Source organism: Bos indicus x Bos taurus, chromosome 1 (genome assembly GCF_003369695.1).
Source record: "Bos indicus x Bos taurus breed Angus x Brahman F1 hybrid chromosome 1, Bos_hybrid_MaternalHap_v2.0, whole genome shotgun sequence".
Taxonomy (NCBI): Eukaryota; Metazoa; Chordata; class Mammalia; order Artiodactyla; family Bovidae; genus Bos; species Bos indicus x Bos taurus.
The window spans coordinates 53689813-53714114 of record NC_040076.1 but is presented as its reverse complement, the minus strand read 5'-3'; the positions used below and the strand labels follow the sequence as shown (position 1 = coordinate 53714114).

Sequence of the window (24302 nt, the reverse complement as noted above, 5' to 3'; positions counted from 1 at the left end):
CAGGAGACACAGGAGACTCGGGTTTGATCTCTGGGTCAGGAAGATCCCCTAGAGGAGGAAATGGCAACCCACTCTAGTATTCTTGCCTGGAGAATTCCATGGACAGACAGCCTGGCAGACTGCAGTCCATGGGGTCGCCATGACTGAATGACTGAGCACAGCACAATTCATTTGAATAAATACAGTGGATATTTATCACTTTTCCTGAATGTAACGCTCTATGGAGAAGGGACTACGTCTCAGTCCTCTTTGTATTTCTGCCTTGACTAGGCCAGAGACAGATGGTCATAGTGTTTGTTAGATAAGTAAATAAATGAATCAATAAATGATGCAAAGTAGCAAGAGTATTTCAGGAGAGTAGAAATAAATAGGAGAGAGGCCAGACAGACCATGGGGAATTTTGAGTTCTGGGCAACAGAATTCTAGAGCAAAACTGTGGTAAGTGAAAAGAGCATGAACTTTTATGTAACCTTTGGCAAGGTAAGAATAGCTCACTTTTTTTCTTAAGGGTAATAGCTAGTTTTTATTGAGTGTTTGTATACATGCCAGGCAGAGTTCTAAGAGCTTTATGCATACCATTTTAAGTATTCCTCACATTAAGTATGTTCAGTTATTCCCACATTACAGAAGAGAAAACTGAGGCCCAGAGAAGTAAGTTACTTGCACAAGATGGCATAGCTAGCAATGGTGAAGCCAGTATTTAAGTGTAGACATTCTACCATTTTAGAGCTACCTCTAAGTTAGCTGTATCAGCAGAATATATCTAAGCCTTAAATTTTTTCTTTAAGGTAAGATCTGCAGGACCTTCCTTATCAGAATGCTATCTTAATTTAATACAATAAAGTATATAAACTGTCCAGTATAGTACACAAGAAAGACTATGTCAGTAAAAAAATTATTTTCTCCCCTCTTAATCAGCCAAAAGTTTTAAAACAATGGCAGGTTTTTTTGATATATAACAATATTAGAGCCATGCTTCTTAATTGCATTGAGGAAGACTTAGAATTGTTTCCATGGACTAGTTTAGCACTGGAACATCTAATGGGAAACCATATGAAACAGTATTTTAGGAATTCTAGAGGGCCGAGTATCCAAGAGACCACCAAAAGGATCAATCTGATTTTGAGCATATTGGTTAACTGGTTCTATTTAAAAAATGCTGAAAACCTAGCAGATAATGTTTATGTAATGAGAGTGAAGTTGGTGAGCCTCAAATTTGCACCAAACTCTCAGTGGAGTCTGAATTTAGTGGTAATATAATTACCAATCACTTCCACTTAAATACTGGCCTTTTTAATCAATTAGACAAAGAGAGTAAATCAACATGGTTCCCTTTAAGCCCTAAAATGAAAATTTTCTAGTTAGAAGAATTCAGAGTCACCACAGCATGTATGTTCTTTTTTTTTCTTTCTTTTTTTTTAACTTTGTGGAACATCTTTTATTAAGGGAAGTCAGTTCTTTATGCTGCAATAGAACATGTGAACACCCCAGCCACAGAGGTCTCAGGAAGAGTGTAGAGTCTCAGGAAGTAAGGGAGCAGAAGGGTAGTCTCTGATCCTCTCTATTTTTCCTAATATTGTCCAGATTGCTTTAGGTTGTTCTGGATTCTTAAAAATTTTTATAGAATCTTCAGTCTTTAAATAGGCAGACTTTTACTTAAGGTTTATAAATTAGATACAGACTTAAAAAATATCCCCTTTCCCCCACCAAAAAAAAAAAAAAATCACTATGTCAATTCACATACCATTGGGAAAATAATCAGTTAAATGGAGTCAACCAGATAATTGGTATCTCAATATAAGCAATTTCTTTAAACACTGAATTCATAGTTGTATTCCAAGCCAATTTTGTATGTTGATGCTAAATATGTGGTATCTGGGTTTTCTTAAAACCTGTCTATACAACTGACTACTCACTTCCTGTTCAGTTATGTGGAAGTTAACCACTAGATTTCTAGATGAATTATTTTAGGTAGACCTAGGTTTTCTTTGTTGTTCATTTTCTGATATATTAATTTGCAATGATTTTCATAAAGTTATCTTTAAATAAGAAACCTTCTTTCCATGCTTGTTTGATCAGATAGCAATCTAATTGTAGAATTGTTTCTTAATGTTGCTGCTGCTGCTGCTAAGTCGCTTCAATCGTGTCCAACTCTGTGCAACCCTAGAGACGGCAGCCCACCAGGGTCCCCCGTCCCTGGGATTCTCCAGGCAAGAGCACTGGAGTGGGTTGCCATTTCCTTCTCCAATGCATGAAAGTGGAAAGTGAAAGTGAAGTCGCTCAGTCGTGTCGGACTCCTAGTGACCCCGTGGACTGCAGCCTACCAGGCTCCTCCATCAATGGGATTCGCCAGGCAAGAGTACTGGAGTGGGTTGCCATGGCCTTCTTAATGTTAACCTACTTCAAAATCAACATGGTAGCTAACTTATAACTTCCCATTATTAGTGCCTCACAATCCACCAAGATTCTCTCTGATAGTATACTGAATAAAATGAATCAAAGTCTTTTCTTTTTTCCCTACCATATATTGCTCCAGTCACAACTGAGTGTGTATGTGTGTGTGTGTAGACAATTTAATCACTTAAAATAGGTTGTAATGGTTAATTTTATGTGTCAACTTGACTGGGTCACTCTGCTCAGATATGTCTTCAAACTATTCTGCGTGTTTCAGTGAGGGTGCTTTTGGATGAGATTAACACTTAAATTAGCTGACTTTGAGTAAAGCAGATTGCCCTCTGTAACTCATCCAATCAGTTAAAGGCCTGACAACAGGCCGACCTCTCCTGAGCAAGAGGGAATTCTGCCAGCAGATGGCCTTAGGACTAGGACTTTAAGATTAGCTCTTCCCTGGTTTTCTAGCCCAGTGTTCTTTAGATTTGAATTGTAACATTGATTCTTGTCTGGTCCCCAGTCTGCCAACCTATCCTGTAGTTTTAGACTCTGCAGCATTTGTAAACATGAGTGGATTCCTTAATCTCTTTCTGTTTATATACACATTCTATTGATTCTGACTCAGAGGATCCCTGAGCAATACATAGACATTCCCTACTTTTTTTTATTAAACAATGAAAGTGTAGAACTTTGTGGTATCAAAATGTATGTTATTGTTGTCAAATTTATTTCTTAGTATAAAACTAAATGATTTCTTTTCTTTCATTTGGTTGTGCTTTGATTAAAAAATCTGTTTATCTGTATTAGAAAAGGGTAACAGTTAACATAATAAATTATGCATTAGCTTCAAATTTCTCACTGAAAATATCTGTAAGGGATGGGATAAGAAATATGGAATACTGAGTAGCCACCAGTGCCCTTTTGGAGAATAAAGTGCTGGGCAGCGTCTTTACAGTGCAGCTCTTGGCATCTGATTTTTGCTGCTGAAAAAGTGTTCAAGACTGTTTTAAGACCATTAGATCAACTATGGTCTGCAGGGGATGCTTTTATTTACCAAAAGAAATCCCTGCAGAGAACAATTGATGCAGGTGTACAAAGAAATGGACTTTCGAAGGCAAATCCACTTATCTGTGATTTGGGGGAGTGTCTTGATGATTGGTTATATCATTTCTCAGTACTTCTTAAACTAGACTACTGAAGTATTCCATGGATATATGGAAAACTATAGGATAAATGTAGCCCACTTTTCTGTAGAGTCAATTTTAAAGCTTTATTGGAAAGATGAATAAAAGCACATGACTGGTAAGTTTAAAATATTATTTCTTCCTTTTTTTAAAAAAATAGCTTCAGAAAATTTATTAGTGGTTATTAGGGGCTGGGGTGTGGTGGGGATGGGGAGTGACTGATAATGGATGTGAGGCTTCTTTAAAATTGTTGTTTCATATTGAAACAATCATAAATATATTATAAACCAGAATACAAAAATTGCACAAATTTTACAAAATTTCTAAGGAAAGCTTACAGATTTATGGGTTCCACTGGACTCCTAGTCATCATCTATTTCCCAAAATGAGTTAAGATTTTGTTCTCTATTGCCCACAGCAGTACAGCTGTGATTTAACAGAAGTATGGTCTTGGAATAGACTGGCTTTGTTGTTGTTCAGGAAGTGACAAATATTGAAGAAAAGAGGTGAGGACCAGCTCCACTTGAGAGATTCCATTTCCTTCCTTGAATGGAAAGTGAACTAACTCTTTCAAAGAAAAGGCAGTAGAAAGCAGGAGTTACCAACAGGAGGTTTGTTTTGTTTTGTTTCCTTTTTGGACAGTTTTTTTTTTTTAATTTTAATTATTTTTTAAAAATTTGGCTGCATCTAGACTTAGTTGCAGCACGCAGGATCTTTACTGTGGAATGTGGCATCTTTCGTTAAGGTGCACAGGCTTTTCTCCAGTTGCAGCTCTTGGGCTCTATAGCACTCAGGCTCTGTAGTTGTGGTGCCCAGACTTCCCCGCGGCATGTGAGATATTAGTTCTCCGACCAGGGACTGACCTCTCCTCCCCTGCATTGGAAGGCAGATTCTTAACCACTGGACCACTGAGGAAGTCCCTGGACAGAGAGTTTTAATGACACTACGTTTTGCTTTATATTTTCTGTTCCCATAAAAGCTCCTTTTTGGTAAATGTTATTACTGCAGTCTTTATTTCAGTTATCATTTTAAGAGCTACCATTTATTGAGAACTTCTAATTCGAGGTATCAGTGTGGATTTCCATATTTACTCCTTTCAATGGCTCCATGAGGCAGACATAAATAATATAGTAAGTGGTGCGGATTTGCCCTCAGGTCCCCAAAGCTGGTGGTTGGGGTACATCGCCACTTTTTGGGTCCCACTATTCTTGTTATCCTGGTTTAACCAGCAAGGTACGTTTACTGGGCAGTATACGTGTCAAGGGTGAAAGTATTCAGATTCAGATAATACTGTGCTGTCGTTTTCAAAGCAGTCCATGTTTCATGAGCCTGCAACAAAATAAACTTAAGTCATGATCTCTCAGTATTTAGAACATGTCTCGTCAATTATTCTGATTATCATGCAGATATTCCTGAAAGACTGAGAGAAATACTATGGAAGAGTAAGGTTTGGTATTCACACTCTCAGTGATCTGTTTACTTAAATGCTCAAATATTTTGCAGTACATATGGGGCCATAGGGTGAACCAATGCAGTAGAGTCTTGTTACATTATGGTAACTGTCAGTTCATTATACAATTATAGGCAAGAATGTGCTTGAAAATTTCAATATTCCATAATGAAGACCCAGTCTACCAGCTTATGTAATTATTTCATTTGCCATATAAACAAATGTCTTGTTTTAATACTTCTAAATGATGCCTGTTGGATAAAAACAGGCATAAAATGAAATGCATTATTCAAGCTGGTGTTTTTCAGGAACAAATGCTAAGCAAAAACAAGCTGGTCCTAGTTGACAAGTTAAAATCCAGCCAAGCAGAGTACGGATGAGACCCAGGCCCCAGCAAAACAAGGACATTCATTTCTTTCTGACTTTATGTTATATAAATATATTATTTATATACCCTTATGACTGGTGCTAATCAGAGCCTGATACAGTGAAAAGAAAGAATAAATAATTGAAGGAATTAATTAATTAATCAATTAATTGTACATTTTTCCCTAAATTGCAAAATTATAGTGGAAAGTCATGAATAATTGAGATCCTCAAATAAGCCAGCAATTTCATTTGGCCTGGAGTTTCAATGTTGTCTTCCATCAAAAAAGTAAGAATGAAATAAAACTGGGTAATGAAAATTTCTTCATTTCTCTTGGGGTAAGAATACAAATAAATAGGATAATGAACAAAAAGCAAGCAAATGAAGGAATGACAGTAAAGGCTTGGATAATTATCACAGAGAAAAACTAGCTAGTCAACTGCTAAGAGGGAACTAAAATATGACCATGATACCTCCATCCATCTGCCCAACCATATAATAATTAATTCACTGAAACTTGAGAATAATGACCTTGATGGATAAGACAAGCACCTTACATTTTTAGTCTAGGTAGGGAGATCAGGTGCATGCAACAAATAATTCCAGGGTGACATTTGAGAACTATTCACATGTGAACAGCTTGCAAAGATGAGAGAAGAAGGAAGGACAGATGCCTTCCTGGAAAGAAAGAAAAGGCTTCAGAAAGAAGGGAACATTAGATCTTAGTGTTGAAGGAGGAGGTGGATTTACTAGATGAAAGCCTCTTCATGGGGAGGAAAGAGCAGGTATAGCTCAGGACAGCTAGAGAGAGGAAAATAGGAATTGGGCTGGTGGTGTGTAATGCCAGTTGCTACCATGCTTATTTAAAAATAGAGATTGTGCATATGTATAACTGAATCACTTTGTTGTACACCTGAAACGAACACAACATTGTTAATCAACTGTATGCCAATATAAAATAAAAATTTCATTTTTATTAAAAAGGGAGATAGTGAAGGGCCTTTTGTTTGTAATGCAAATACCTGATCAACCAGTGTGTTTCCCCACGTATTCGGGCTGTGATCTGGGTTCCAGTAATCCTGCAAATATATGTGTCTTTTGAGACGTAGGAACTGGTTTGCTGGGTCCTCCAATAAAAATGGTGCTCCCAGTACTCCTGTAATTGAGTCCAACAGCACAGCATCTTTTAAGGCAATAGTTTACATCTGAGTGTTTCCTCTTAAAGAAATTGTGTCCTCTTAAAGCATCCATGGTGTTTGAGAGGAAGGGCACCTAAGAAGGATACTCTGGAAAATCTATGCCCTGGGGCCAATGGCTGCTCCTCAGTCCTTTGGCATCTTTGTCCTCTCATCACCCTATGTGACCTGCGTATCACACAGCATGCAGCCAACGCTGTGTGGTGGATGGAGAAGAGTTTCAGAGTTTCTGTTCATGTATGGGAGACTGCAGACTGAAATTCAAATTTCAGCTCTATCCCTTTTTTAGGCAAGTTGCTTAGTTTCTCTGAGCTCTAGTTTTCCTGTCTGTAAAGAGATATAACAATAATAAAAACAATAATAACACAGACAATAACAGGCTTACTATAAAGATTGGATAAATTAACAGATGTAAATCACTTGGTTCAAACCTGTAAGTCTACAATCTTATTTTTGCTTTCTCATCCTGTTAAAATAGAACATATCTTTCATTTTGAAGTAGACTGATCCCAAATCTGAAACTGTAGTTAACATTGTTAACATTGAGAGAGCCTTCTTTAAATGCAAGCAGGCTTGCATTTTCTATCTTCTTCTCACTCTAAAATTAAGAAAAAAGTAATTTAAAAAACCCATACTTCTTTAGGATCTTGAAATTTTAACAGTCTATATTATGCTTTCATTCTTGAATAAAACACAACCATGTTATAAAGGAAGAACATACTCCTGACTTATTCATGGTAACAATATAAATCTGTTCATTGCTTGTGATAAAGAAGCATTTATTATGAATCAAACTGTAAGTAATGTTACATTAGACACTTTATATCTTCATCATTAACAAGCCTTCATTGTCCAATAATCTGTATAGGTTAGGGTTATAGTGATCTATAAATATGAAACCTCCCTTCTATAGGAGAGGGGATAAAGGGTCAAGATACAAAACAAAATAAGGATACACAGGATTTGACTGTGCTAAGGGAGCTTCCCTGGTGACTCAGATGGTAAAGAATCTGCCTGTAATGCAGGAGACCCAGGTTTGATCCCTGGGTTGGGAAGATCCCCTGGGTTGGGAAGATCCCCTGGCAACCCACTCCAGTATTCTTTCCTGCAGAATCCCATGAACAGAGGAACCTGGCAGGCTATGGTCTATTAGGTTGCAAAGAGTCGGACACGACTGAGCAACTAAAACTTTCACTACTTTCACTTACTTTCAAGGTAGCTTGGGAAAGATTGGAGTATCAGAGCACAAGCAGATATTTTCATGGTCAGGGAAACTGCTTAACCTATTCTGTGAAGGGAAGATTTGTCTAGCATAAGGAAAGATTATGTCTAGCATAATGAAAGAAGGGAAAAGTCTTTTAATCTGAAACTTAAAAAGTGATGTGAACAAAGGTATGACATTAGGAAATCTACAAGACCAATGTCTGAAAACAGTGGTTAGAGGTGGCTGGATTAGAGTTTTATATAAATTTAGTTAACAATTATTGAGCATTGTGCTAAATATTATACCTGAATTACCTTATTTACTGAGCCTTTCCCTTCTCCAGCAGATCTTCCTGACCCAGGAATTGAACTGGGGTCTAAGCAGATTCTTTACCAACTGAGCTATCAGGGAATCCCTTATTTAATACTCACAACAAACCTAAGAAATGGTACTGTTAATCACTTTATTTTGTATACAAGGGAACTAAAGCACAAAAAAAGTTAAATAATAGGTCTAAGGCCACAGAGCTAGTGGGAGAGGGAAATAGAATTCTCCCTTCAGAGCCATTGCACTATATTATTACTAAGAGGGAGGGTTGCTAGGGGTCAGATTATAAAAATATTTTATGTTTATGAAAAAAAAGGAAATAACCATTATTTACATATTCCTTATGATCTCATGCTTTCCCAAGATTGGCCTTGAGTTCTAAGCAGGATTCTAGTTATCAGCTCTATTATTTCTAGTTTAGTTTGTCAATCTAGTAAGCTCTAGTTCCAAACAGATATTGAAAATGATAGTCTGTTGAATGGATAAGGAGGATGTGGTACATATACACAATAGAATACTACTCAGTCATTAAAAAGAGTGAAATAATGCCATGTGCAGCAACATGGATGGAACTAGAGATTGTCATAGGGAGTGAAGTAAGTCAAAAAGAAAGAGAAGTATCATATGATATCCCTCAAGTATCATATAATATCCCTTAAGCATTATATGATATCCCTTATGTGAGGAAACTAAAAAGAAATGATACAAATGAACTTATTTAGAAAACAAAAAGACTGAGAGACTTAGAGAACAAACTATGGTTACCAGTGGGGAAGAGTGGGAGGATGGTATAGTTAGGGAGTTTGGGATCAACATGCACACACTGCTTTGTTTGAAATGGATAACCAGCAAGGGCCTACTGTATAGCACAGGAAACTCTGCTTGATGTTATGTACAGCCTGAATGGGAGGGATGTTTAGGGGAGAATGGATACATGTATATATATGGTTGAGTCCATTTGCTGTCCACCTGAAACTATCACAACATTGCTAGTCAGCAATACTTCAATATAATAGTTTTAAAAAAAGAAAACAACAGCCTCTCTGGATATTAAACATCAGTCAAGATGCCTCTGGGTGCAAAACTCAGTACTACTAACAGAGGATCGAAAAATGACTCAGACATATTCTCTATTTATAAAAAATTAGCAGTTTTATTTATTCAATGATTTAAAAGTAAAAAGCAAATGTTGACTTCAGAAGATAATAGTTACTAACCTGCTGCTAGGTAATCTAATCAGTACAATCAAAGTAACATGTCTATGGAAGCCATCCTCTAAGATGATCCCCAAAGATTCCCTAGCTGCTAGTATTCATGTGGTCCCCTCTTTCTCTTAGTAGGGCTGACCTGTGTAATCACAGACTCCTGAGGCAATGACAGTGTGTGATTCCTGTGGCTATGACATAAAAGACATTACAGGTCCTGCTGTGCCCTGCTCTCGGATGGCTTACACTAAGGCCAGTCACCTGCCGTGTTGGAAGGACACTCAAGCAGCCCTAAAGGAGAGGCCAGCACATCAAGAAACTGAAGTGTTCCACCAACAGTCATGTAAGTGAACCACCTGTGAACCTGATGCCTTTGCTCCAGTCAAACCTTAAGAGGACCACAGCTCCCATTAGTATCTTTACTGCAACCTCACGAGAGATCCTCAGTCAGAACCCGAGACACCCCCAAATTGCTGACACTTAGAAATCATGAAATAATAAGTATTTAATGTTTTAAGCTGCTAAAGTTTGGGGAAATTAGTTATGCTGTAGTAGATAACTAAAACAATGCATGATAAGCACTAACTATTATCAATATAAACTGCTTAATACCAGAGTTGAGATTAGATGAGGCAAGTGAAGTCAGTAGGGCATAAAATATAAGAAGGAATTAACTGACATAGAAAACAAACTTACCATTACCAAAGAGGATAGTGCGAGAGTGAGGGGCAGAGAGATAAAACAAGGACCGACTGTATAGCCCAGGGAACTATATTCAATATTTTATAAAAACATATAATGGGAAAGAATCTGAAAAAATGTGTATATATATACATATGAATGTATGCTGCTGCTGCTAAGTCGCTTCCGTCCTGTCTGACTCTGTGCGACCACATAGACGGCAGTCAACCAGGCTCCTCTGTCCCAGGGATTTTCAAGGCAAGAACACTGGAGTGGGTTGCCATTTCCTTCTCCAGTGCATGAAAATGCAAGTGAAAAGTGAAAGTGAAGTCGCTCAGTCGTGTCCGACTCTTAGCGACCCCATGGACTGCAGCCTACCAGGCTCCTCCGCCCATGGGATTTTCCAGGCAAGAGTACTGGAGTGGGGTGCCATTGCCTTCTCCGATATATATGTGTAAATGAATCACTTTGTTGTATGCTTGAAACTAACACAACCTTGTAAATGAACTATATCTCAATTTAAAATATTCAAAAAAGTAAAGAATTCATTTTTTTTAATTTTATTTTATTTTTAAACTTTACATAATTGTATTACTTTTGCCAAATATCAAAATGAATCCATTTTTGTGTTATTTGATAAGTTGCAACCCAGTGGATGGGAACCCACCAGGCTCCTCTGTCCATGGAATTCTCCAGGCAAGAATACTGAAGTGGGTTGCCGTTCTCTTCTCCAGGGGATCTTCTAGACCCAGGGATTGGACCTGGGTCTCCCATATTGCAGGCAGATTCTTTATCATCTGAGCCACCAAGGAAGCCCCATTTGAAACTAATACAGCATTGTAAATGAACTATACCTCAATTTAAAAAGTACAAAAAAAGAAGGAATTCTCTCTTAGGGTTATACAAATTTTGTGCCATAAGACCTCTACTTGCCTCACCCTAATTCCTACTGCATGGAAGATAATCAGTAAATAAGTCTTGCCACTAGGAAACACATATTATATTCAGAATTGAAAAATAATTATAAGAAGATATATTTTGACTGGAGAAGGCAATGGCACCCCACTCTGGACTCTTGCCTGGAAAATCCCATGGACAGAGGAGCCTGGTAGGCTGCAGTCCATGGGGTCGCTAGGAGTCGGACACAACTTCACTTTCCCTTTTCACTTTCATGCATTGGAGAAGGAAATGGCAACCCACTCCAGTGTTCTTGCCTGGAGAATCCCAGGGACGGGGGAGCCTGGTGGGCTGCCGTCTCTGGGGTTGCACAGAGTTGGACACGACTGAAGCGACTTAGCAGCAACAGCAGCATATTTTGACTAGATTATCTGAAGGGGCAGTGATTAATTCCGATACTGGAAGGAAGGTCTCACAGAGAAGTTGATTCTGAATTAAGCTTCAAAGGATGAGGTTTCCACAGTTAGGAGGAAGGGAGGGGAAGAAAAGAACACACATTCCAGGCTGAAGAAACTTGGAGAGCCCAGGATCAGAGGAGCAGAGTAAGGCACAGGGAACTGCTCTGCTTGATGTTATGTGACTCAGTGACCCTCACTTTGCCAACGTGATTGAAAGGTAGGGTTGTTTGTGGTATAGATGTGTCAGAGTTAATGTTGGAAAGATAAGCTGGAGCTACAATCAGGAAGATCCTACCATCATACCAAGGAATTTGGACTTTACTCTGTAAATAATTATCTTTTCTGAACAGGGAAAACGATAAGACTAGATGTACTTTTGAAATCTTTTTATTGTGATATCATTTGAATCATCTTTTATTGTATGATACAGTGGCATCAAATATATTTGCAATGTCATGCAACCACCCCATCTCCAGACTTTTTCATCATTCCCAATAGATTCTTTACTCTTTGAGCAATAACTCCCATTACCCTCTCCCCCAACCCCTGGTAACCACCATTTACCTTCTGTCTTTATGAATTTGCTTATTCTGGGTACCTTAAGAGGAGCCATGCAAAATTTGTCCTTTTGTATCTGACGGACTTCACTTAGTGTTCAGGCTTTATCCATGTTGTAGCATATGTCAGCATTTCATTCCTTTTTAAGGCTGAATAATACTGTATATGTATATGCCAACATTTTGTTTATTCACAGATTAACCTTGGAAAATTCCTTTGTTGGGGGTGTGGAGAACAGGTGGTAAAAGGAAGAGAGCAGAGTGAGAGGCACAAAGTAGGCAGCTCATCAAACAGTCCAGATGAGAGATTAGTAGGACTTGATTCAGGTAAGTGACAGCAGGAATGAAAAGACAGGATTGATTTGTAGAGAACAGGACAATCAGTCATTCGGAATGATTTCTGTGGATGAACCAGCATTAAAACTTTGGTTTTAGCTGGGATGTGTTAACAAGTGACTTTTCAGATTTCTCTTCATTCTCTTTGAAAAGGTGGTAATTATAGTGTTACATGTTTAATGTAGATTTTTTCTTAAAAAAAAAAAAAAGAGAAACAGAAGTAGTGGCTAGGCAAATAGATCTAATGACATCCATACTAATAAATATTTTGAAATAAATTATGTTTAGAATAAAATTACAGCTACATAAGAAAGTATAGTAATTGTTTAAAATAATGTTATATGGAACATAACATCCAAAAGTAAAACCAATATTCTGTACCATAATTATCCTGGTGTATTGTACAATAAGAAAAAATGCTGTTACATAAACCTTGGCAGAGAGGCATGCTTTAAAATATAAGCCATAACTATTTTAAGCTCTAATAATTCTGTCTTTTGTAAATCTCTATGCTTATGGAAAATGTTTCATCTCCTCTTCTTCCCACCTTCCAGAACAAAACTCCTACCTCAGTAGTATGCACCCAACAGGCACCCAATAAATATTAATTGGTGGTGATAATAACATCACCCATGAGAAAGACAGAAAGCAGTATTTATTATCCTACTTTACAAATGAGAAAATTGACATCTGGAGATGAAATGACTCACTCAAGGTCACATAGTAAGTCAGTGGCAGGGCTGGAAATAAAATGCAAGTAATGTAGAAGGGCATGCTATTATCTTCTCTGCTTGAGAAGTTTCCCCTCCCTTTTTCATTCTGTCTGATCAACCTTGAAAGTTAGTGAGAGCAAGATCAGACTTTTGTGTTTGCAAACCTATAGAATACTGCTGGGGATTGAAAACTGAACCCTGAGTTCTATTACTCTTTTGGTTTTAAAATATGTGTGTGTGTGTGTGTGTGTTTTAATGTAGGCAGTATCAACCAGGTTGGTTTTAAACTTTATAATCATAAGCTATGAAAAAAAATCTTCCTCTCTTTCTTTCCGACTCCCGACATACCCTCCTTGCTTTCATCCTGTATTATAGTCAGTTTTAATAGGACCTGTCAAGCTCAACCTATCATCTAAACATTTGTGGAATATCTTATGCAGAAAAGCCTGTATGGTAGAAATAAGGCAGACACTACAGAATGTGGAGATATTTGAGATCACAGCTTTCCCCACGCAGGCCAAGAAGGGTCAGAGACCTGGAATCTTACTCTGGCCCTGCAATAACTTAGATCGCTAAGCCACTTCTTTCTCCTGTGTCTCCATTTTCTGCTCTGCAAAACAAGCCTGAGTCATATGGTCTCTAAGGTCTTTTTCAGTTCTAACATTCTGAACTGGAATACATTCATAACAAATAGGTCATTAACTGAAAATTACTTCCTCTCTATGGTATTATATTGAAAGTGTATAGAATATACTAAGTGGGCACAGCCCCTACTATTGTCAAGGAATTTACTGAGACTTAGTTCTGTTCAAACTGAGACAGATGGAAATAAGTGAAAGGGAAATCAAAATAGACCTGGCCAGTTAAAGCAATACAAATAAAAATATATTCACATTATGCACACAACAGATGAGTGCCCATCATGGCTTGATAGGCAGTGTGGAAGTAAGGGAAAATTGCCAACATCTGCTGGATCATTGAAAAAGCAAGAGAGTTCCAGAAAAACATCTATTTCTGCTTTATTGACTATGCCAAAGCCTTTGACTGTGTGGATCACAATAAACTGTGGAAAATTCTGAAAGAGATGGGAATACCAGACCACCTGACCTGCCTCTTGAGAAACCTATATGCAGGTCAGGAAGCAACAGTTACAACTGGACGTGGAACAACAGACTGGTTCCAAATAGGAAAAGGGGTACATCAAGGCTGTATATTGTCACCCTGCTAATTTATCTTCTATGCAGAGTACATCATGAGAAACGCTGGGCTGGAAGAAGCACAAGCTGGAATCAAGATTGCCGGGAGAAATATCAACAACCTCAGTTATGCAGATGACACCACCCTTATGGCAGAAAGTGAAGAGGAACTAAAAAGCCTCTTGATGAAAGTGAAAGAGGAGAGGGAAAAAGTTGGCTTAAAGCTCAACATTCAGAAAACGAAGATCATGGCATCTGGTCCCATCACTTCATGTGAAATAGATGGGGAAACAGTGGAAACAGTGTCAAACGTTATTTTTTTGGGCTCCAAAATCACTGCAGATGGTGACTGCAGCCATGAAATTGAAAGACACTTATTCCTTGGAAGGACAGTTATGTCCAACCTAGATAGCATATTCGAAAGCAGAGAAATTACTTCACCAACAAAGGTCCGTCTAGTCAAGGCTATGGTTTTTCAGTAGTCTTGTATGGATGTGAGAGTTGGACTATGAAGAAAGCTGAGCGCCAAAGAATTGATGCTTTTGAACTATGGTGTTGGAGAAGACTCTTGAGAGTCCCTTGGACTGCAAGGAGATCCAACTAGTCCATTCTGAAGGAGATCAGCCCTGGGATTTCTTTGGACGGAATGATGCTAAAGCTGAAACTCCAGTACTTTGGCCACCTGATGCGAAGAGTTGACTCATTGGAAAAGACTCTGATGCTGGGAGGGATTGAGGGCAGGAGGAGAAGGGGATGGCAGAGGATGAGATAGCTGGATGTCATCACCAACTCGAAGGACGTGAGTTTGAGTGAACTCCGGGAGTTGGTGATGGACAGGGAGGCCTGGCATGCTGCAATTCATGGGGTTGCAAAGAGTCGGACACAACTGAGCGATTGAACTGAACTGAACTGAACTAATATAGTACCTCCCTGGTGGTCCAGTGACTAGGATTCCCTGCTCCCAATGCTTGGGGCCCAGGTTCCATCCCTGATCAGGGAAATAGATTCTATGTACTGCAGCCAACAGTTCGCATGTCTCAACTAAAGATCCCATGAGTTGCAACTAAGATGTGGTGCATCCAAATAAATAAATAATAAATAAAATAAATATTAAACAGGGAAGCTGTATAGTCAGAAGTGGAAAGACTGCCCATATTGCTATTACCCAGGAGAGGTTGAAAAAGAGTCTTTAAATTTGATAATGGGGAAATTACTAAATAGTCTATATAATATGCTTATGATTATGAAAAATGGTACTTGTAATAAGAAGGGTTTCCTTGGTGGCTCAGATGGTAAAGAATCTGCCTGCAATGCGGGAGACCTGGGTTCAATCTCTGGGTTGGGAAGATCCGCTGAAGGAGGGCATGGCAACCCACTCCAGTATTCTTGCCTGGAGAATCCCCATGGACAGAGGAGGCTGGCAGGCTACAGTCCATGGGGTCACAAAGAGTCGGACATGACTGAACAACTAAGCACAGCACATACACTAAAAAGATCAGAAAGCCTGATGTGAAATGTAAGATGCAGAATGGAAGGGCAGAGTCTGATGGCAGACTCCCTTTCTTTTTGTGCAGAGGGGGCTCACTGAGAGCTCCCTCTTGGTACATCCAAGAGGCATAAGTTGGCATGTCCAGCTCATTCATCCTTTTTCCTCTTGAGAGTGAGCCACCCTCAGAGGGCACACTTTTTGTTCTGGTTCTACAAGCTGAAACTGTATATTAAATTTTCCAAACTCTGTGATCCAACTATATTCCATTTGCCTCATTAGCCTTTCTCAGTAATAAATGGGCTGCCTTCCATAATCAACTCTGATTTATTTCTCAACTTGATCAAAACCAGGACCAAGAAGTGGAATGCTATGTGTTAGAAGGTGTCAGAGAACCCAACAGGTGAGTTGTCTCAGAGCCTCACTAAGAAACAGGAAACAAAAAAAGGAGCACAGACAAGGGCACTCCAACCAGTGGTAGCTTATCATTCCTGATTCACTGTCTATTAAGTAAACGTGAAGGGATTCAGTGGGGACAGAAAGACTGCCAGTTTCATAGGATAAGCCCTCAGTGAGCTATTTCCCTCAGGTGTAGGGGATACTGATGTTCATGCTGAACATGGAGATAAGCACTACAGTCCTTCCACAAGCTCAAAAATACTTAGGAACGGGATTCTGGAAATAGAGCACTTAGAACTCAGTATGAGGAATTAAGGGTTTCCCTGGTGGCTTAGATGGTAAAGAATCTGCCTGCAGTGTGGGAGACCTGGGTTTGATCCCTGGGTTGCAAAGATTCCCTGGAAAAGGGAATGGCAACTGACCCCAGTATTAAGAATATTTATTATTTACTATTTTCTTAGACTGAGTCTCAACTCTTGTCCTTTAAATGTTTATGTCTTCAAAAAAAAAAAAAAGATGAAATAGGTGCCCAGGCCATTATGTGCACTTGTAAATAAAGTACTAAAATAAAGTATAAATGATCATTAAGAATTAAGTACCAAAGAAGATGAGGAGAAAAGAATACACAGATGTCTTGGCAATATGATAAAATTTTCAAAGAGCTCTCTAACTGTAGGACAAACTTTATAATTTTGTGAGAGATTAAAATACCCAAGTTTACATTCATATTTTTGGATTTGAAAATTCTGTAAGTAAAGAATTTTCTTTACAAATAGTGAAATTCTTATTTTTTATTTCCCACTCTAAACTTTGGTCACTAACCCAAAACTTCATGATAGAAGATTGAAGAGTTGTATTTTAGTATAATGTATTCTCTCACTTTGCTGCAGTTCACATAAAATTGAGAAAGAGAAGGGAAGGGGAAGAGAGAAAGAGATGAGAAATTTGGATTGTGAGGGGAAAATGGTGAAGGAGAGAAAAGAAGGAAGAAGGAGAAGAGAGAAATCAAGAAAGGAAGTCAAAGGAAGGAGAGACAGAAGAAGGGGAGTTACAAAGGTTACAAAAGGTGAAAAGTCATGGGGCAAGGGGCAAGGCAAATAGGGGAAGTAAAGGCAGGAAAGCAAAGAGGGCCAATGGGAGTGAACTGGAGAAAAGAAAGAGGTGCTAAACTCTAGGACCAGCTTACAGGTCCTCATGATTAACCTGTCTGTTAATAAAACGCTTTCGAAACTGAACTTTTAACTCGGGAACTTTGGCTTTATTGACATTACCGTTGCTGATGTATCGAGTACTTTGAAAAGCAAACAGAAACTGGTATTACTTGAGTTTAACTTCAATCTGTTTTAACCCGCTCTCAACACAGTAACATATACCCATATACGTGTTCCCACGCATGACTATGTAATTTCCTGGGGAGTATTTCTGAAGCTGGCAGGTCTTTTATTAGTTTTTAATCTTGTGGACAGAGACATCTGTGACTCACGAAAGGCACCTTTTTATGTGATTCAATCAGTGACGACTCCACGGTCACTGCCTACATACGTGGATGGGATTCCCAATCCTAGAGCCATAACTGATGTTGGCGTGTGGGCAGGTTAACAAATTTCTACAACACACAGAGTGCTGATTGAATCTAGTCATAGGCGGTGAGTTTATTCTCACTGCTCACTTTCTTGAGAGCACCAGTCAATCTTAAGCCAAAGTGAGTAGGTAAAATTAAGAACAAAATCTTATATAATAAACTAAAACTATATCAGGGAATATAGGCTCTCCGAGGAAGTGGAGCACTTGCAGTGATGACGGAGAAGGTCCATTCCTTCTACGCCGAGAAGGCAAAGGTGAGGATTGGAGATACTGACAGGGTTAGGAGGAAGAACTGTGAGCTTAAAGGCTCCTGTCAAAACAAAAGCAAACAAAAAACCTTTCAAGACAAATTGCCCTTGGTTACTAACTCTGGATTGAAAAACAAGAGCTGGAACTATGCTAGAGAAACAGATCATAGGCCATTTATTTTTTACACTGTCTAAAACCAGAAGGCATGCTTGCATTTTATGGATAGATTTGACCATAGCCAACAATATGGGCATGAACCCCCAAATTCTTTAATGGATGGGTCGGCCCCAAGGATTGGTTTACTTAGTGAAGCACTTTCCAAATATGTGCTCTTTCCATATTTCCTCTTAATGTGAGTGGGGCTGTTTCAGTTTTTTGTTTTTTTTTTCTGTTTCAGTTTTTAAAGTGCCCTGTTACAATACTGCAAAGCTATAATAATCAAAACAGCGTATTATTAGCACAAAAACAGACATATGGATCAATGGAACAGAATAAAGAACCCAGAAATAAACCCACCCACTTACAGTCAATTAATCTTTGACAAAAGAGGTAAGCGCATACAGTGGGAAAACAGTACAGTCTCTTTAGCAAGTGGTGTCGGGAGAGCTGGACTGCCACGTGTAAATCGGTGAAGTGAGAACACTCCCTCACACCATATACAAAAATAAAACCCAAAATGTTTTAAAGACTTAAATATAAGACATGACACCATAAACTCCTAGAAGGGAACCTAGGCAAAACATTCTGACATAAATTGTAGCAGCGATTTCTTGGTCAGTCTCCCAAGGCAAAGGAAATAAAAGCAGAAACAAACAAAAGAGACCTAATGAAACTTGAAAACTTTTGCACAGCAAAGGAAGCCATAAACCAGAAGAAAAGTCAAGCTATGGATTGGGAGAAAAACATTTGCAAACAGTGTGACTAACAAGGGCTTAATTTCCCAAATATACAAATTCATACAACTCAATAAAAAAATAAAAAAAATAAACAGTCAAAAAATGGGCAGAAGACCTACTTAGATATTTCTCTGAAGAAGATATACAGATGGCCAATAGGCACATGGAAAGGTGTTCAGCATTGCTAATTATTAGAGAAATGCAAATCCAAATCACCTCACACCAGTTAGAAGAGCCGTGATCAGGAAGTCTACAAATAACCAACACTAGAGAAGGTGTCGGAGAAGGCAATGGCACCCCACTCCAGTCCTCTTGCCTGGAAAAGCCCATGGGCGGAGGAGCCTGGTAGGCTGCAGTCCATGGGGTCGCTAAGAGTTGGACATGACTGAGCGACTTCACTTTCACTTTTCACTTTCACGCATTGGAGAAGGAAATGGCAACCCACTCCAGTGTTCTTGCCTGGAGAATCCCAGGGACAGGGGAGCCTTTTGGGCTGCCATCTATGGGGTCGCACAGAGTCGGACACGACTGAAGTGACTTAGCAGCAGCAGCAGCAGCAGAGAAGGTGTGGAAAAAGGGAACCCTCCTAGACCATTGGCAGGAGTGTAACTTGGTGTAGCCACTATGGAGAACAGTCTCTTAAAAAACAATAGAATTACCATGTGATTCAGCAATTCCACTCCTGGACTTCCAGGAAAACTCTAATTCGAAAAGATACATACACCCCAGTGTTATAGCAGCACTATTTACGATAGCTGAGACATGGAAGCAGCCTGTTTCCATCAATAAACGAATGAACAAAGAAGAGGTGGTACATACATATACACGTATGTAATGGAGTATTACTCAGCCATAACAGAATGAAATAATGCCATTTGGAACAACATGGTTGGACTTACAGATTATCATACTAAGTAAATAAGATAGAGAAAGATAAATATCATATGACATCACTTTCTTTGTGGAATCTGAAGAGGGAGGAATATATGTATACTTATGGCTGATTCACATTGTAGTGTGCCCTGTTGAGGAGGAACATGTTGACTTTGGGATTTTTCTTTAAATCGGTACAACTAGGAACAGTTCTTAGTTGTGTCCTTGTTTGGCTCTATTTTCTCAGATAAAATCCCCCAGCTCCCTAACTTCTGACCTTTTCTTGTGGAACCAGTGGCTATGATCTTGGCTCTATCACGTTTTTGGGAGGAGTTGTGCTGTGCTGCCTACATGATGCCCCTATGAATCTGGCATTGACCATTGACTGACTGTGTATCTTGGTCATTTAACTTCTCTAAGCCTCAGTTTCCTCTTTGTACGACAAGACTCATAACATCTATTTTCAGAGTGATTATGAGAGTTGAACTAAGGTAACATATGGGGTCCCACAGAGTCCGACACAACTGAAGCGACTTAGCAGCAGCAGCAACATATGGAAAGCCCCTGACACACAATAAATATTTTAAATAGTAGTGTTAATACTTGCTGTCTTATTATAGAAGAAAGCAATTCTTGACCTAAATGCTAAAGAGACGATTTTGTTTTGTTTTTTAATGAAATTGTGACAGTTGGACTTCTAATTCTCTGACCAGGGAATCAGCCCCAAGGTGTATAAGTTACTATTTTGAGAAAATCAGTAAAACAATTTGGGGACTCTGCTCATAAATTTAATTACTTAGTAGGCTCTTCAGCATTCCCACTAGGGAAAAAGATAATGAGATCTCTTCCCTACTTACTTCAAATTAAGTTCTAGACAAAAGTAATTTATTAGACAACTAATCTGTAACAGAGAAAACTTTTTTAAATAATAAAAACAAACTTTAAAAAATCGTTGTTTTCTTACGGCAAGAAAAAGGGCTCCAGGGAAGTGCAGATGAATAGGCTATATTCTTAAATGAAAAAGGGGGCATGGGTGGGTGGGGAAAAAATAAAGAAAGTTGAATCAAGCTATTATTTCCTACTTTAGAGCTATATGATTTAAAAAATGTCAGTTGAACTAGTTTTTAGTGGAACAAATGAATCTGGTTCTAATGACTGCAGTCTCCTCCACTTGCAAGCAGTAAAGGCTTCTTTCCTGAGATCTGAAGGGTTAATCCAGCAGTGTCAGCATCCCTTCATCCTTGGATTCTGATCCTCAATTTGTTCTTTCATGAACTTTGACTACTTAATTTTACTTATTTATCTATCAAGTACAGTTAGTCAAACCAATTGTCTTTATAGGTAAACATACTTTCTTTTCAGCTGGACTTAAAGTTAATTCCAACTTGTTTTTAAAGAAAGTCTATAAAAGTCCATTTACAGACCATTTCCCTTCTTGGCTGGTATTTTTGACCCTGCTGTGTTCACAGAGGGGATGTGGACCAATAGTAGTTCTTTCAGCCTTGCAGTCATCCACTGTCACCCACGATGAAGTCAACTGTGTGCGTGAGCAGCCCAGGAAAAGCATTGTACCACTGGATTATAATCAACCTCTTAAATGGAACCAACCTCACTTTCTTCATCTGGAGGTGGGGGCTGTAACTGGGTATGGCTGTATATGCCTTGCGGACAATGGTTTAATAAGAACTTCACTAAAATTTGCTTAATCATTTGTTTAAACATGTCCTAAATGCAAAGTTCAATATAGATTATTAAAACTCTTCGTCAAAATTATTTATATACTTAGGAATAAAGGGTTAATTATGCACACATATATATGTAAACACACATATCTAGATTCATACTCTAGATATAGATATGTATCTATAACTATTCATCTCTGTGTATCTCAAGAGAAATACACATTTCTTTTGGTTAGGTCTCAAGTTTATAAACATAGAAATTCTGATTTAAACATCTTCATCAGAAGTGTTTATAAATTATAAAGATTTAAGCATGAAAATAATTTATACCTTTCTAAGTATTTTCAGTTTTGTATATGAAATGACCTCCCAGTTCAATTCAGATATAAGCCACTGAGTTACTGGGTCAATCTGGCAGCAAATCGTCTGGCCTTTGGTGCCTTCAGCACCTCTCTGAGCTACAGTTTTCCTAAAAGGTTAATGAATTCACACTCTCAAAGTACCTTGAGGTTTCCACATAACTGTATCATGTACATATTACATTTTCTAAAAGACATTTAAAATTTTTCTTTGTTCAAGGACACCAGAGCACTTCTTTAGAGGCAGCAGTTAAATAGACTGGCAATAGTAACATGTTAATACATAATTAGGAATAAAATGATCACACATACAATTAACACTGACATGTTCAAAACCACAGCATAACACAATAGCTTAGCTTCCCTAATGCTTTAAGTCGGCCTATGAATAAAACATGCTTGTCCATTTCTTTAAAAAGTCAAAAGAGGTTATCTATCAATCTAACAGTTGTAAAAGACATGATAAAGAAAAAAAAGAAATAGGTTCTTACCTATAAGCAATGTTGAACACAGGGCAGCTTGAAGCATTTTACAGGCCATGATCCTGTTTTGGAAACAAAAGATTTATTTATTTTAATTTAGACTGAACAGAGCTTTAGGGCATACTGGTTACTTTCCAAGAATATGAAGCATTTCCTGCATACCTGGAAGCCCTATGACCTCAGTCTGAGAGCCTGTTGCTTGATTTGAGATGACTTTTTTAATACGACTCCTGCCTTTTTACCCTTTGGACTCTTTGGACTGACTTTTTACAGGCTGTTCTTATATGGGCCATGTATTTATCTACTAATTTTACCATCCACACAGCCTAATGTAATCTAAAAACCATACCAAAACAAAACAAAGAAGGTGGAAAAACTGGATCACCCAAACTTTGCTGGGGGATATAAAATGGTACAGTCACGTTGGAAAACAGTTTGGCAGTTTCTTATAAATCTGAGTAGTATACAGTTAATTCCCATACAACCCAGCAATTGCACTACTGGACATTCATCTCAGGGAAATGAAAACTTATGTTCACACAAAAACCTGTATAAGTATGTTCCTAGCAGCTTTATTAATAATCGGCAAAAACTGGAAAACAAGTGGAAACAACCCAGATGTCTTCAACAGCTCAAAGTTAAATGCATTGAGGTACATCTACACCATGCATTTCTACTCAATAATAATTTAATAAAAATTATTGATAGACACAGCAACTTGGATGAATCTCAGAGGAGTTATGATGAGTAAAAATAGCCAATCTCAACTGGTTACTTACCTGTATGATTCCATTTATATAAGCTTCTTGAGATGACAAGATTATAGATTAAGAACATTTTATTAGTTGCTAGGGCTTAGGGAGGAGAAGGCAATGGCACCCCACTCCAGTACTCTTGCCTGGAAAATCCCATGGACAGAGGAGCCTGGTGGGCTGCAGTCCATGAGGTCGCTAAAGAGTCGGACACGACTGAGTGACTTCACTTTGGCTTTTCACTTTCATGCATTGGAGAAGGAAATGGCAACCCACTCCAGTATTCTTGCCTGGAGAATCCCAGGGACGGGGGAGTATGGTGGGCTGCCGTGTATGCAGAGTCGGACACGACTGAAGCGACTTAGCAGCAGCAGCAGCAGGGCTTAGGGATAGAATAGGGTAGGTGTGTGTGGTTATAAAAGGGCAATTCAAGAGACATCTGTGGTGATGGAACTATTCTGTGTCTTGGCTGTGGTGGTGGATATATGAACATAAACGTGATAAAATACCACAGAACTAAATCTCTCTCTCTCTCTTGTACACACACACACACACACACACACACGCACATGCATATACACACAAATGAGTACATATGAGACTGGAGAAATCTGAGTAGCATTAGTAGATGTATCAGTGTCAGTATCCTGGTTGTGATATTGCACTGCATTGTAGTTTTGCAAAATGTTACCTTTGGGGAAAGATCAGTGAAGGGCACCCAGGATCTCTCTGTATTGCACTCTTACAAGTACAAATAATTCTACAGATCTAAAAGTAAAAATTTTAATTAAAGAAAAAGGAGTGTTTAACTGCATGGTAAATTTGTTTGTTTCCAACAAAGCAAACAAACTATATATCATTTAATACAATGATAAAATCCAAACACTTTTTTCATTTTTATTTTTCAAACAGTTCCCTTCTTCAGTGGTATGATTAACAGTTAAATGAATAAATTCATTATTATGCAATTTATTCTTAACAGCAAACTATGTACTTTCTTGTTTATTTAAAGTTTACAGAACCAAAGGAGAGATTCATCTTCCTCTCTTCTCCTCTTCCTTTCATCACTCAACTTCTAGGACCTAAAATGAGGAGGGTGGGAGCAGTACCTAGGTCATGCTTCCCTGTATTATGTTCTGTGTGTACATTTCAGTGTTCCAGAGTACATTACATGCTGCCTGAAGCAGCCAGTGCTGCATCTTGCTCCTATTTGTATGTCTTCAGCACCCACCAGGCACAGGACCTTTCATACAACAGCCTCATATAATAGCCCCCAATAAACATTATTGAACTTAATTGAATCAACCAATTCAAATTAAACTTAACTGCATTAAACTGAGTCAGCATTTTCCTGCACTAGTCTATCAATATACAGACT

General features: G+C 38.4%; 1 protein-coding gene across 1 annotated transcript; it reads right to left on the bottom strand.

Moving 5' to 3' along the window:
* Positions 1-3647: 3647 nt before the first annotated feature.
* Positions 3648-22401, bottom strand: C1H3orf85 (chromosome 1 C3orf85 homolog). Its single transcript, XM_027515245.1, has 4 exons — positions 22335-22401; positions 22182-22234; positions 6415-6548; positions 3648-4904 (listed from the first exon to the last, which is right to left on the bottom strand). Exons 2-4 carry the CDS (start codon positions 22228-22230, stop codon positions 4815-4817), a joined length of 273 nt encoding a protein of 90 aa, XP_027371046.1. The 5' UTR covers positions 22231-22234; positions 22335-22401; the 3' UTR covers positions 3648-4814.
* Between the last annotated feature and the right edge of the window lie 1901 nt (positions 22402-24302).

Bases quoted from the DNA above. Each gene is read 5' to 3' on its own strand.
- C1H3orf85 (XM_027515245.1), bottom strand. From the start codon at position 22,230: ATGGCCTGTAAAATGCTTCAAGCTGCCCTGTGTTCAACATTGCTTATA. The intron at 6,549-22,181 runs GTAAGAACCTAT...ACTCAATTACAG, and splicing joins GTGTTCAACATTGCTTATAG to GAGTACTGGGAGCACCATTT. The intron at 4,905-6,414 runs GTATTTGCATTA...ATTTTGTTGCAG, and splicing joins GAAACACACTGGTTGATCAG to GCTCATGAAACATGGACTGC.